Source organism: Colias philodice, chromosome 23, assembly GCF_061535455.1.
Source record: "Colias philodice isolate Cphi_HAF_F1 chromosome 23, ilColPhil1 Martin Lab GWU primary, whole genome shotgun sequence".
In the NCBI taxonomy this organism is placed as follows: Eukaryota; Metazoa; Arthropoda; class Insecta; order Lepidoptera; family Pieridae; genus Colias; species Colias philodice.
This window is the reverse complement of record NC_143108.1, coordinates 4,917,364-4,932,397: the sequence shown is the minus strand read 5'-3', so window position 1 is coordinate 4,932,397 and position 15,034 is coordinate 4,917,364. Positions and strand designations below refer to the sequence as shown.

At 34.1% G+C, this 15,034-nt stretch overlaps 1 protein-coding gene across 1 annotated transcript in view; it reads right to left on the bottom strand.

Annotated features, from left to right (window-relative positions):
• Positions 1–14,493, bottom strand: part of LOC149478019 (uncharacterized) — a 45,527-nt gene extending 31,034 nt beyond the window's left edge. The window contains exon 1 of the mRNA XM_089710062.1: positions 13,913–14,493. Within this exon, the coding sequence (XP_089566188.1) occupies positions 13,913–14,429 (517 nt within the window). The 5' untranslated portion in view covers positions 14,430–14,493. The remainder of the gene's footprint in view (positions 1–13,912) is intronic.
• Between the last annotated feature and the right edge of the window lie 541 nt (positions 14,494–15,034).

Below are 15,034 nucleotides of genomic sequence, written 5' to 3'. Positions count from 1 at the left end.
TTTCAGATCCGCAATTAGTACTTTTGTCCGTATCGAGATCAATGTTTGACAATTCTTTTGTTGTATGTAAAATATGTGGGATAAAATGTTGAGTTGGTATTGGCTATTGTTGTACTGAAAATATTTTGTGTATTGATGAAGGTTCGCAAGCTCATTAAGCGAAATATTTATATTTTATCAATTTATCATGCATGAAATCGATATGTTTTATGTCATAGTCTGCATAGTACATTATTTATCTATTTATAACTTTCGGAGATGTAGAGTTTACAAATTCCAATACTAAATAATTATAAACATAATATATGTACCTATTTGTGAATCTTTTTACTTTTTGGGAATAGTCTATAGAGCAAATATATTAACAAATACTAGCTATACAATATATTCAAAAGCTAAACGATTAGTCTATCCCAATAGCAGCGTATAACTCTAACTAAGTTACAAAGACGCCGCTCTTTTGTTCGTTTGCTCGCGTTTACCCGTGAAGTGCTGACACTAAGTCCGATTTCTTACGGGTCTCAAACTACTCATTTATTATGTCCTTTTAATTCATGTGAATAGGGTTCAAAATCCTTTAAGTTTTAAACTCGATTAAAATTAAAAACAATCCCAACGTTAGTGTGAAATTATTTTTAATCATTCGTTAAACCAAATCTCTAAAAAGTATAATCGCAACTAAAACCTTGCTTTATAAAGTTATCAGGCCGCACGCAAGCTATTCAAAAGAATTTAAAAAGAAAACAAAATTCAAATTTCGAACTATATCCCTTTAAGTGCCGGTTAAACGTCAAAAGCGCTTCTAATTCATAATGAGCGGTTGTAATAACAAAATAAGAGCACGATTGATCTAGATAGTGGATCGATGAAATGGCTTAATCTTGCGGTAACTATGCAAATGGAAAAAAAAGTAGCGAAAAGTGCTTTATCGCCATCGATATTAATAAGATGTTAATCTTATCGCAGGTGCATTACAAAATGCATGATTGTGCCACGTACTTTGTTCATACATTTTAATGAGACCATAGACAATTTTTAAACGCATTTCAATGGGAACATAGACAATTTTCCTGTTTTTTTTTGACATAAAATTTCAGCAACCATAGACAATTTACATTTGAATCTATGAGCTTTAAATGTAAGTATCAATTTTATAGGAATCCCATACACATGTTCGAAATTAGTATAAAACCGGTTCGCTCGCCGCCGGTGGTCGAAGTCGGAACTAATTTGGACCATTAGCTCCATTAATGCTTGTCTTGTGAACACTTTAGCAAATGTTTTAAATGTTGGATTCAAAGGTGATTTTTTAAATTGCGCTTTGAGGTAGGTGCCTGTGTGAGGTTCGTTTAGGTAATTGGACGTAGATTGGTTGTTAAATAATTCGATAAAGGTTTTGGTACCTATATTCTCGCATGTAAAACTAGTGTAAAATACATTTTATTAACGTTTGTGATCACTATAAAAAACACTAAAAAAATAGATGTTACCTACTTAATTTTAAACGTTTGAGACGTTTTACCTTTCACTGTAGGTACAGTTGCGGTCTAATAAAGTACCTACCTACCTAAATATATTTTGTTTCAATTCATATTTTATTAGTAGGTACCTACACACAATAAGTACTTTGGCTATACTCAAATAACGTAATAAAAGTACTTCTCAAATAGAAAACTTACTTTTAACTTCTAAGATTCAAATCACATTACCTCTTTTATAATAGAGAATGTACTTACACATACTCAAAGTACCTACCTAAGGGCGCGTTTATATGACACGGAATGTTACAGCGTGTCGGCCGCGCGGTCAGCCACGCCCGCGCCACTGCGAACCCGGACCATTTCCAGTTGAACGTAAAGTTGAAATTAATTTAGAGTAACTAACTGGCGACCGCGCGCGTCGTCTAACTGCAGCCTAACTGTAAGTATGTGTAGGTAATGTGTATAGACGCGACATCACACAAGTTATTATTAGCGCGGCTAACAAAACACCATTAATAGCATTCAATCACAACCAGCCTCTGTAAGTTTAATTAAGAACTCAATTATCGCAGAACACTCTTTTCTTTGCTGTAAGAGCGTTTCATACGCGTTGCGGGGACACGCACGTTTTTAGGGAACATATTATGGTAGGTATTCTGATTTCTGACAGTGTAAATAGTCTTTAATGTTTATTTAAAATTTAATGTTTTTTTTAATTAAAACGATGATGTAGGTAGGTACTATTGCGTTGCATTGCTAATGCTCATAAATTATGAGGATTATCGAAAATATGTGACAGTCAATTTAATTTAGGTAAATCATTCTGATGTTGTATCTAGTTCAAAATGAATATTTTGGACATTGTTTCCACAACATAAATCACCTATTACAAAACATTTCTTCAAAATTCACAATTATCATGCATAAATAATATTATATCCGCTTAAATTATTATTACCTTACTAATATTATAAATGCGAAAGTTTGTGAGGATGTGTGTGTGTGTAATTGTTACTCTTTCACGTAAATACTACTGAACCGATTACAATGCAAGTAAGCACACATATAGAGGGTATTAACACATAGGAAAGGTTTTATCCCGGAAATCTCACGGGAACGGGAACTATGCGGGTTTTTCTTTGAAAACGCCGGCGAAGCCGCGGGCGGAAAGCTAGTGCTCTATAATTTCCCAATATTCCTACAAAACCACTTTTCAAGTCACCAATTCTAATTGCACCTCATAAATTACCAACAATCCAATGTTTGGCACAACAAGAGCCTAGTCTAAAGCACAAACGCGTCCGTTGTGAAGTTATTCTTAGTAGAGTCGATTAGTCAAGTCGAGATTAGAACTATGCAACGGTGGCTGTATTGTATTCAGCAAATCGACAGTTTATTGCACTGTAAACTATTTATAGCTTGGTTCTTAATAATTTATATGAACGTAGAGTACCTACTGAGCGATAACTGATTTTGAAAGACCATGAGAACTAGTAGGTACCTATTAAAACAATATGATTCGATAGGTAGGTACATAATATTTAAGTATGAATTATATTTAATTAAGCATGATTTGAGTTCAGATCGATAAAGGAAAAACTAGATAAAGAAAAGCATTTTATTCGAAAACAATAAATATGTATAATCAGGCATGTTAATAAACAAATTTAAAAACACCTTCACACAAAGAAAATATCACCATGTTCGAAAAATTTCTCAAAAGAAAGTGGTAATAATTTGAACAAAATAATACTCTTCACTTAATTGAAAAATGATTTACAAATTGTCTTTCTTTAATTTAGTAGGTATAAATAACTTTTGAAATTGCAAGCAAGCACATTGTCATCAGCGGTCGAGCTAAATTTAATTACCTAAATATAAATTATTATTTTTCCTTTCTTTAAAATCTTTCTTCCTTTAATTTAGTAATAACATTGCAAGGCACATTGTCATCTGCGGTGTCGGTGTACCAACAATTTGTGTAGCGTTAACCACATTCAATTTGAGGGCGCAATTTAAATATTTGACTGTTTTGGGTTGACTGTATTTGGGTATGCTTTCAGACCTACAGTCGTAATTTGATACTATAAAGACTCTATTATAAAGAGAAAACAATAATTATCTTTTTGTAGGTTACGTTTGTACCTATAGAATTTGTAAGGGACTAAATTGTAAAACGAAATATCCCAAAGAGATAATTACTAATTATGTATTAATATGATAGTTTTATAAGCTGTTGGAATAAATCCAAATTTTATAATAAATTTGTAACTGACTAACCTAAATAAATATACTACTACTTCACCTAATATACCTAGTTATTTTTACATACCTACCAACAAAAAGTCAAAACAAAAAACCTTAGAAAACGCAGTTTTCCATTTCCCGTTTCTAATCGTCGAGTTATCGCGTCTGTCACCGTCGGCCATTGTTTTACATCAAGCCGACCAATCAGAGCGCGGCATTCGCGCGGGGTGACGCATATACAAACATAATTCAATTAACTGCTTGCAATGTTTTGTTTTCTTATCAATACTTTTACGTGTGACAAATTGTGGCTAATAGATTGTTTTATCAGCGCTAGTAATTCGATCATTTCTAATTGGACCGTTGTAATGCTAATCGTTTATGACGTGTTGTTATTTATTCGGTTTATGTATATGTCACGGCTAAAGGTAGGTGAGAACATAAACTTAAGATTAGCCGGCTAAACTTAGGTTTATTTTCGACGAGGTGTTAATGTTAGTTTGTTCTATCTTTAGCCGGCTAAACTTAAGTGTAACCGCAGGCCCGTGGCTAAAAATGTCGGGGTGGGTAGATTTGGTTAGCGCCGGGCCGGTGGAGGGCTTGAGGGGCCCGCACAGTGCCAGAAAACACTCGCCCTGTTCCTTACATGTATTATAGTAACCAAATCTACCCACCCCGACTCAGGGCAGAAAGCTGGTGGCTAGGTTAGGTTAGGTTAGAACTCTTAAGACCCGCACGAGCCGAGCGAGCGCAGCGAGCGTGCTGCGGCAGCAGCCGGCGAAGTGCCAGAAAACACTCGCCCTGTTCCTTACATGTATTATAGTAACCAAATCTACCCACCCCGACATTTTTAGCCACGGGCCTGCGGTTACACTTAAGTTTAGCCGGCTAAAGATAGAACAAACTAACATTAACACCTCGTCGAAAATAAACCTAAGTTTAGCCGGCTAATCTTAAGTTTATGTTCTCACCTACCTTTAGCCGTAACATAGATACCTAACTTACAATTATTACTTTTATAAAATTTTACTGTAACTTTATATACTTTGTCCATTTTGAATTTAAATTAAATATCAATTTTCCTGTAGACTCTATAGCAATTATGATAAACCTTACCTAATATTATAAATCACCACCAAATTCTTCATATGCATTGTTCAACAATAAATTACATTTAATAACATTCTGTTATTGATTAAAATGTACTAATAAATTGTATAATATAGGACATGACAATTGCCCTTTGTACGCCCACCACAAATTGACGTATAAAAAGTCGATAAACCGAGTTCAATTGAAACAGCTTTTGTACGATTCAAAACTCGCTCCTTTATTAAAAGCTATTTTTTAAACAATCGTATCAATAAGACAATTCGAGGAGCAATATTTGGTACAGTGAACCGTATTGTGCAGTGGAAATGATGTCACGGAAGTTTGGTACTTATTCTATTGTGATACGGAGGCGTTTTGTTTAAAAAAGTGGAGTGTTAAATGAATGAATTGTGAGTGTTGTACAAGTCGTGATGTAGGTTGAATGGGATGCGCAATTTTTCGGAAATGAAGATTCTTTTGATTAGCTTTGTGGTTTCGTATGGAACAATATTTGGTGTTTGTCGATTGTATACGCACATGCTGTTCTCGGTGTGAAAACCTTGAAGAAACAATTATTTATTTTTAATTGCAGTAATTTGGTGTGAAACTGGAACATTTATTATATTTTTCATATTTCGACAATTGTTACCTTCGTGGAGGTGTTATGTTTTGACAGATGACATTTAATTGAGGTCAATGAGAAGTTTAAAGCTTTAAGTCTTAGCTGGTTAATTAAACATTAAAAAGGCCGACAAATGATACCATTTTTTTATCGTAGATATTTTAAATTTGAATCATAAAACTTTTTTCGGTAGGTACATTTCTTTAACTATTGTAACCAGCTTGTTTTTACTAAATATGTCTGACACATTAAATTTGAGATTTATTTTTAAATTTCGATAGCAATAGGTACATAAAATGACATCTTAAAATTCCACCCCCTTCATACCTATGTTTGACAAAACCACAAAAAATCACATTACACCTAAAACACAGCAGAAACAACAAAAAAATTAAATCGAAACCAATTCCCGAACACCTGACGGCCACACACCCATTACTAAAACACATAATTATTATAATATTCGGCTGGGCAAAGGGAATCGATTAACTTATCTAAATCAATATCTGGAGAATTCAATATTTTAAAGGTGTTACTTGTATGACCGTTGTAGGTACCTACTACTGTTTAGTGTTTATGTTGATTGATGAAATAATAATGTAAATTATATGTGTGTAAATGAAGGAATAACAAGTTTGTAATGAGGAAATATTGATAAAATAATTTAAGATATAATAAATAGATATGTAGGTTTGAAATATTGCACTGTGTTAATTGTCCGATATGTTGCCTGATATAAGAAACTGATTTTAATGAAATCTAAAAGTCACCTACAATTTTGTCCATTAACGAATACAATAAGTACCTATAAGTATCTAATTAATACAATCTATAGTCTACTAACTACTTACCAAAACACTTATTCCAATACAAAATTTCCTAGCAACGCAACGACATCCGATCCGACCACGACACGACAATCGTATCGTATAATCGAATCCCAAATATTCCCAGAGAAGGGTCCCGTCGGTTTATTTACAAAAAGGCCTGTAATTCGCCGCTCGGGGTGTCCTAATGTAGGGTTATTAAATAATGACTCGCTGCCGACGGTTAAAGGACGTTCAATCAATTCTGCCGCGTGGTTTTGGCTTTTGGAAATATTTATTATGTATGGCTTGATTTTGTTGTAATTTTTTGAGTATGAATGGAGGTAGCTACGTTTATATTTAGAGTTTTCTAAAGATAAAGTGACAGAATAAAGGTTTGTAAATGTATCAAGCTTTATGCATGTGATTTGAAGAAAATGAATGAAAAGACAATAGGTAAGATAGAAAATTATAAATCGCTAATCAAATGCTACTATGAATAAAGTTATAATAATATTATAAAGTTATAAACTTTAATGTACTGAATTTCTAACATTTCTGAATTTAATCAATTACAATTAGGATCTCGTTCCCTCTCATAGAATGCAGTAGACATGCATTGGAAAATAAATGCAATACAATCGAAATTGACAACATACAAAAAAATATACACGATCCTTGGAATAAATCATAATTAACAACATAGCAATCAAACATTAAAAACAAACCTTACAATTTGATATTTTGAGATGGCGTTAGATTAGTCAAAAGTGGCAACACATTTCGTCGAATGACTTGTAATAACCTTTATTACAGATGGAGTCGAGATAGGACACAATGATGTCCGAAAAATATAATTAAATTAATTCCTACACCTGCCTCGCTCGAATATCATACGTGAGAAAGAGATAGATGTGCACCTTGCTGGGTAGGACAGAGGTTAGAAAGATGACAATTTAATACACCGTTACGTAATTGACTTTAAGAAAAAACAATAATTCATAAGGGATATATTGTAACCCTTTTTTCGGACATAATTTCGACATTGTTTTGTTCTTATATCAGGTTGATGTGTAGCCTAGTGTCACTGAGTTTATTAAATCTTTGATTTAAGTAGGCATTAGAGCATACAATAATACTGATTAGGTATAAAATATCTAATATTAATATTAACATGTAGTACCTACCTAATAGTAATTCGTAGGTATATAATAGAAACAACCGATCAATATTTTCATTTAACATCCCTTTCCCCATTTACTACCTATTCTCGATTAAATGAAACGATTCAAAATCAATTAGTCAGCGATTTCATTCTATCTTGTACCTACTGTAAAAGCGCCCTGTACTATAATGGCGGGAGCTTTTTGCCGCCACTTTTTGTTTTTTTTTTTAATAAGGGCAATAGAAACGTGCCGGTTCTGACACCTTTTGCGGACCCCACAGGAGGTTGTATAGGGATAATTTGTGGGGTAATAAAATATAATAATCCCGAACAGTGGTTGTGCCTTGGCATTAGAATGGGCAGTCAATGAAGCCTATTATAGTGACTAATGGATGTTCATTTTATTTATAAATTAATACAATTAAGTAGATATTTATTTTAACGCGTTGCTAATATTGCATTTTTGACAACTTATATACTTAACGTCATTAGGTATACAAGTACCTACATTCAAAAATAACTTTTTCATTATCTATGAGAGCGTAATCTCATTGAAATTGCCTCAAAATTATAATAAATAATTGAACAATTTCATACAAAACGCTTTTGTGATAGATGCTTTACAAAACTATTATAATATCTCAATCAAAGCTAAATAGCACGTACAACAATGTGGCTATATAGTTATCAAACTCGTGACATTATACCTAATTATTATTCAGATTACATCGCATAACTATTCTTAATGTCATAGTCAACTATACGCTTATATTTTACACAAGGCCATAGATTATGCTTATAATTAGGCAGCATTGTACAGATAAAATAGCGAAGAATTATAAGACTAAAGCGCGATACAATCATCATTTTAAAAAGCTGTCAAGCAATTCCCGCGCTGTCATGTGTCATATTTATTTCTTTTTTTTTCGCTAAGGAAATAAGCGTACCTGCCAGTATACATAATCGCCATAGATAATATAAAATACAAAGATAAGTTGAAACGTGCTGTGTTTATGGAAATGACGATTTCATCCACTTAACATCCGTGTTACATTTATCTAATGTGCACCATAATGATATAGATGTTCCGAACAATAATCATTAATGCCCCGCGGTGGGGGTAAAAAACATTTCCGTTTAGGAAAACGAGAAATTACTTCCTTAATCAACTTCTCTTGTGTCAATGACAAATGACTGTAATATTTTTATATGATACCTAATCTAGTTTTGTATTCCGTACGAAGAATATGTTAAGGTGCTAATCTATTTAAAGTTAAAAGCGAGGGGTTGCCTTTATTGCATAATAGAGTGGTATTGCATAATGCATAAATATAACTTGAGTTCTAAATTAGTATTCATTTAAGGGTACCTAGGTTGTCTTTTAACATGAGCTTTAACTCATGTTAGCAACGTTAGGTTTGTACCTAATTTGAAGATAATACTTTTATGGACGTTGCCTAAAGAATATTGACAGTGACTAGACAGCCTAATTCCATATTTAACAATCTTATTCGTACAATGAAGATGTTTCAAAACACCGGCGCAGATAACACACGGTGTGCGTGTCACTTTTCAAATCGCGCCTTTCTGACGTTTCGTTCAAATTTCGAATGCTCTTTGTTAATAGCTATGATATCTTCTTTTGTGGCGCTAACAATGGCGTTTTTGCAAAGTCCGTATAAATTGCGCTCATATAGATATTTTTTCACAAAAGGCACGGATGAATGACTGCGTGTAACTCTTGGGGTCTTTAAGAGCTCATTGATTTGCTCTGTTATTTTATTAAGTGGTTAATTCTTATAAATGCCTTTATAAATTGAGAGGCGGTGATTTTAAATAGGCGCGGTTCAAATTGCATGTCATTTTGGTTTATTTTTTCTTTGAGGACTTTGTATTTGATTTTGTGTTACTTTTATTTATGCAATTGAACTCGCAGAGTGTTAAGATATTTATTTATTTAACACATTTAATTGTTCACCATAAACAAAATATATAAAAATACACAATACGATACAGCATACCATAAGAGACGGTCCCATCACTGCCTCCAATAAAATTGATAAATTTTCCTTCAACTCTTACGCAAATCCGCATCACAACATACTTACTCCCACAGCTTATAACCACAGACTACAATTCGAAACTTAATCGTGTGTACGCAGGCTTATGAAACATTATTCCAAACCAACATAGTAATTGCCAAAATCATCGATGACAATTTAAAAAAAAACACGATCGAATAATGACAGACCGCGTGTGCCGACGCAGATGCGCCATTCAGGCATCTTTCAATTATGAAAGCCGCTCTGTAATCATAAAATAATCACCTATTCCCGACATAAAGCAGGTCGATATTTTCTTTATATTGCCCATGTTAGCATATCTCTTTGTATTCGGCCAATGAGTGCTATCAAGGTATAACTTTATAAGCTGTGGTACGTCGTGTGCGTCTTTATGAAATTACGTTCGAAATTGCATTGTTTATGGTCGAGAATAAAACAAACCATAGAGTACAAAGTATGGAACAAAATTTTGTCTGATTAGAATATGATGGTTGCGTAACCTTTTGCAAATTTCAAATTAAGTTCCATAGACAATCTGTAGGTCTTATAATGTTTCGTGAAATAGGTGGTTCGTTTCTGTTTGTATAGAAACGAACGAAGATTTCTATTTTTATTTCAATAGTATCAAAAGTCTATATTAAAGCATAACCTACCTAAGTCCGATGCCCGATGGTAATAGTGATGAAACTAATTTTTAATTCGAATAGGTATTTTACGTAAGTACCTAATGTAAGTATTAATATAGCTATAGCATTTATTAACACCCACCTACACAAACATCATAATATACATAGCAAATATTATTTAGACATACCTATTTGCTTCCTATTTGAATTAAAATGGAGGCAAATGATGTAAAATATGTCCAAGAAGTGAAATGTCTCCTAGACTACCTCTATGTAGTTTTATAGTGTTACTTTTAACACTTTAAAGTTTAAACATACCTATATTTATATGTAGGTAGGTACGTAGATGTCTAGTTTCTAAGTCCAAAGGTCCACAGATGTCATCAAATACATATTATCGATCAAGCATCTAGAATTGGCCACTTGTGTTAATGAGTTCGCAATGATTATCCAACGTTTGCCTTTTACTTCGTTTCTACGATTATATGACGATTGCCATATTAAAGATGCATTATATCGTTACTGTAATGTTAGGCTAACTGTTTTAAGGGCTTAGATTAACAGTTAGAACCTATTCACGTATTATTATTCTAAGATCGAAGCTATGTGTTTAATACTAGCTGTGCCCTGCGGTTTTACCCGTAGTGCTCCACTGCTGTTGGTAGTGCGTGCGTGATGATATATAGTCTTATAGCCTTCCTCGATAAATGCGCTATCTAACACGGAAAGAATTTTTCAAATCGGTCCAGTAGTTCCTGAGATTAGCGCGTTCAAACATACAAACTCTTCCGCTTTATAATATTAGTATAGATTTTCTAAGAAAATTTTGTGTAAACTTCAGAATTATGTGTAGGTAGTAGGTACCTAAGATTCAGAGCCACGTTGATCTGCGATAAACCAAATTTGTGGAGCCTTTCTCGAGTTCTACGCTTTGCAACATATTTGGCAAATTGTTTTTATTAGGTATACCTACCTAAATAAATTATTTTTAATTTTTATCAGTGGTAGGTTGTGTTGTTGTTTTTGTAGTCATAATTTATAACACATACAGTACCTATGTTCTGGAATGACACCAACAGAACGTTAGGTATTATGTTTTTTGAAATAGGTATAGATAATATGCCCTATTAAAAATTGAGTCAAAATACGATTGTGATTTCTATGTTTCTTGATAGGTAGGTATATGAATTACCCATCATACTATTCCACCTACGAATAGTTAGGTACGTTATACATATAATTTTGCTATTTTAATTTACTGATTTACTTAATACCTACTCAAATAAATCATTAAAAACTTCTCTACGAATTTTAAATCTTCCATTGGTTTTGCAGTTTGCTTAAAAATGATTTAGGGCAGATTATACTTTCTATCATCATCCCACAAGTAGGTACCATCATCCCACAATAGATGTATCTATCTGTATCTATTTGACTGACCGGTTGGCTAATTGGCTTGGTTGGTAGTGGTAGTGGCCTTCCAAGCCATAGATCGTGGGTTTGATTCCCACCCGGGGCAAATATTTGTGTGATGAACCTATGTCTATCATCACACAAATATATTTCACAGAGCAAACATCTATATGTTTGCTCTGTGTCTGGGTGTTAATTATCTATATAAGTATTTATTTAAAATTATATATATGTATGTTTATCAGCCATCTGGTTTCCATAACACAAGCGAAAAGCTTAGTATGGGATCAGATCGTGCCGTGTGTGAAAATTGTCCCGAAATTACTCTACTCTATCTACTCTTATCTCTACCCTTAAATTAACAATGTAGGTAAAATACCTATTTACTTGAAGTTTATTTAAGTAACCTAAATAATGCAATCGTCTTGAATTTGAAATGATTAGGACTTATTTATAGTTTTTATTTTTAGTTAAAGCTCTACATAAAATTTAATCGTGCCATAGGTAACTATAGGTACCTATCTCGTTTATTTTTGATGAACCGTTTGTTTTAAATTAATATTGCTGAATGATATGAAAATATTTGTAAACAGTCTTCCTATTAATTATAGTCAAAATAAAAGAATTGACAAAAATCAAATAATTGATACAAAAGGTAGATAATACCTATCATTATTAAATCTCAGTATCGAAATACGCGACCTTAGTGCTTCAGACTTCAGTGCTATCAAACAATCAATCAGTTTTTATTGTTAGGAATTAAAGTTTAAATTACAATAATGTACCTACCTAGGTATTTGTTTATCGTTATTTAGGCAGGCATTTAGTATCTAATAAAAATATTGTACATAGTTTTATAATCGTGATTTATTCTAAATTGGATTAATTTAGAATAAATAAATAAATCATTTTTTTTTCTTCCTTACCTATAAGTAGGTAGGTAAATGGTTAATTTTCTTTCTCTCTGATTTGTCTCGATACCTAACCATGGTTTTTAAACTTCTATCCCTACTATATAGATAATAGATACCTATTATAAATGCGAAAGTAGGTACCTAACTCTGTCTGTCTGTCTGTTACTCAATCACGCCTTAACTACTGAACCAATTTGCATGAAATTTGGTATGGAGATATTTTGATACCCGAGAAAGGACATAGGATAGGTTTTATCCCGGAAATCCTACGGGAACGGGTTTTTCTTTGAAAACGCGGGCGAAGCCGGGGCGGACATCTAGTAACATTATAAATGCGAAAGTAACTCTGTCTGTTTGTCTGTTATGCTTTCCCGCTTAAACCTCTCAACCGATTTTGATGAAATTTGGCACAAACAATCTTTAGACCCTGAGAAAGAACATAGGCTTCCTTTTATCAAAACACCACGCGGGCGAAGCCGCGGACGGAAGCTAGTCTACGATAATTATCTTTCAAAGTTTCATCTTGATAATAATGGATACAGACAGTTTTATATATTTTATCACATACCTACCTATAGGTAGGTAACTTCCTAGGACCTAAATTTATTAATTAATTTTTTACCTATCTACATGGTTTGCACAGGTTAATTTTTTTGTTATAAATTGTAGGTTATCCTATATTGTAGGTAAGTAAGTACATAATAGGTAAGTAGGTACAATGCGGATAAATAGAAATATACCTAATGCTAGATAACATTCTAGGTATTTAATTGAAGTAAAATATGTAACATGCTCTTTTTACATTATTATTATTTTATACAAAAATATATATATATACATATAAAATCTACCTAATTAATGTAGAACCTAGACTCTAGGTTTTAAAACAATTCTTTTCACTCTAGGTCCAGAGAGTTTTACTCTAGAGTTTCACTCTAGTCAGTAGAGTGAAAAGAATTGTTTTAAAAATAATCCAACTACCTACCTAGGTACTAGGTAGTTATACCAGTTATACTAGCCTAAGTACATAGGTACCAATGTTTACAATTTATTTTATTATTCTTTATTTTTGTTAAAAACAATAATAACCATAATTAAGTAGGTATTTGTAGATATTTTTCTGATAAGAATTTAACTAGGTATTATTGTTTATTATTGAATATTGTTGAATAAACAAATCTTGATTGCAACTGTTTACTGTACCGTGCAAGCACGGTAGCAGGCCGATTACCGTAGTCATTGATAATAATTTATAGGTTTTTAATTGAATTAAAAGTTGTAATAAAATAACACAATACCGTTCTAAATGGTGTCTGATTCAACGCCTTCTTATTATCTTATTTGTTTATATTTTAGCGTAGAAAAAAAGAAGTTTCTTATCGATTTCAACATAGGTTTTCAAAGCTCATTAAAACTTCGTGCAACCTTTATACAAAGTACTTAGTTACTAATGTTATTATTACAAAATGATACATAAACTTACCTCCACTGTCAGCACTATTGGCTTCAAAGGTTTTGCTTGTCATGTGGAAGAGCGCGTCCAACGGCGTATGAGGAGCTGTCCCTTGCGGCGCCCGTCTCGGCTCCGAACAACAGTCAGACGCTGACGAGGACCTTTCAGACGCTGAATCACAGCACTCCGCCGGAGCCATTTCTCTTGGTCTTAATAGACCCAATGCAGCGAGCCTCCAGCGCTCCCCGTCCAGCAGAGCCGCTCCAGCCAAGCGCTGCAACCGCTGCAATCTCTCGAAACCCGACGCATCCCACGGCCTTACAATACGCGGAGGCGTCCTCGGACTATGCGACAAAATGTCCAGTATTGAAAAACTCTTCACTCCTTCACCACGACGCTCTTCCACCGGCTCCGAAGCCATCTTCAATCTCTTCAACGGTCTAAAGTAATCTTGCGGCGATGGCGATCGCGAGGGCGCCGGCGAAGGTCGCCCGACGCTGATGTCGTCTTCGGAACAGCTATGCCCTGACATCGACTCCTCCTCCATAGTTCAATTCACATCCATCACACAACAGTCACAAATGGTACGAGCGAGCACAGTTGACGGATCGACGCGCCTCGATCGACTGACGTAGAGTGTGACAGGCGAGGCCGGGCGGCGGGCGGGGGCGTGGCGAGATTAGCATCCACCAATGGCAATACGCCTTATTATTGCGGGCGCTTTCCCATTGGTTACTTTTTGTACGTTCGAACGCAGGGCCGGAACGCATGGCGCTCCAATAAAAGTTTTTAATCGGGTGGGATTGGGGGGAAAGATGTGGTGATTAATTTAGTCCGGGCCGGGGCGCGTTTAATTACCGGGATGAAGACGCGCTCTAACTACGACTCCATTATTTAGCGCCGATAAGACTGACGTTTGTCACTCGAGAAATTGCCACTTTTCTTCATTTATAGTTCATCGGTTAATTGTCTGTCGCGCTGTCAGCTGGCATTAGATTTATAATGGCCCACGTGCTCCGTCCATTCATATTTCGAACGCAACGTTACCGATGTAACGAGAATGTAGGAGACGTTGATAATTTTTTGTAATGTTACATTTCATTGCCTAGTTACCAATTAGGATAGATAATTTAATTTAGGTAAATAGGTATC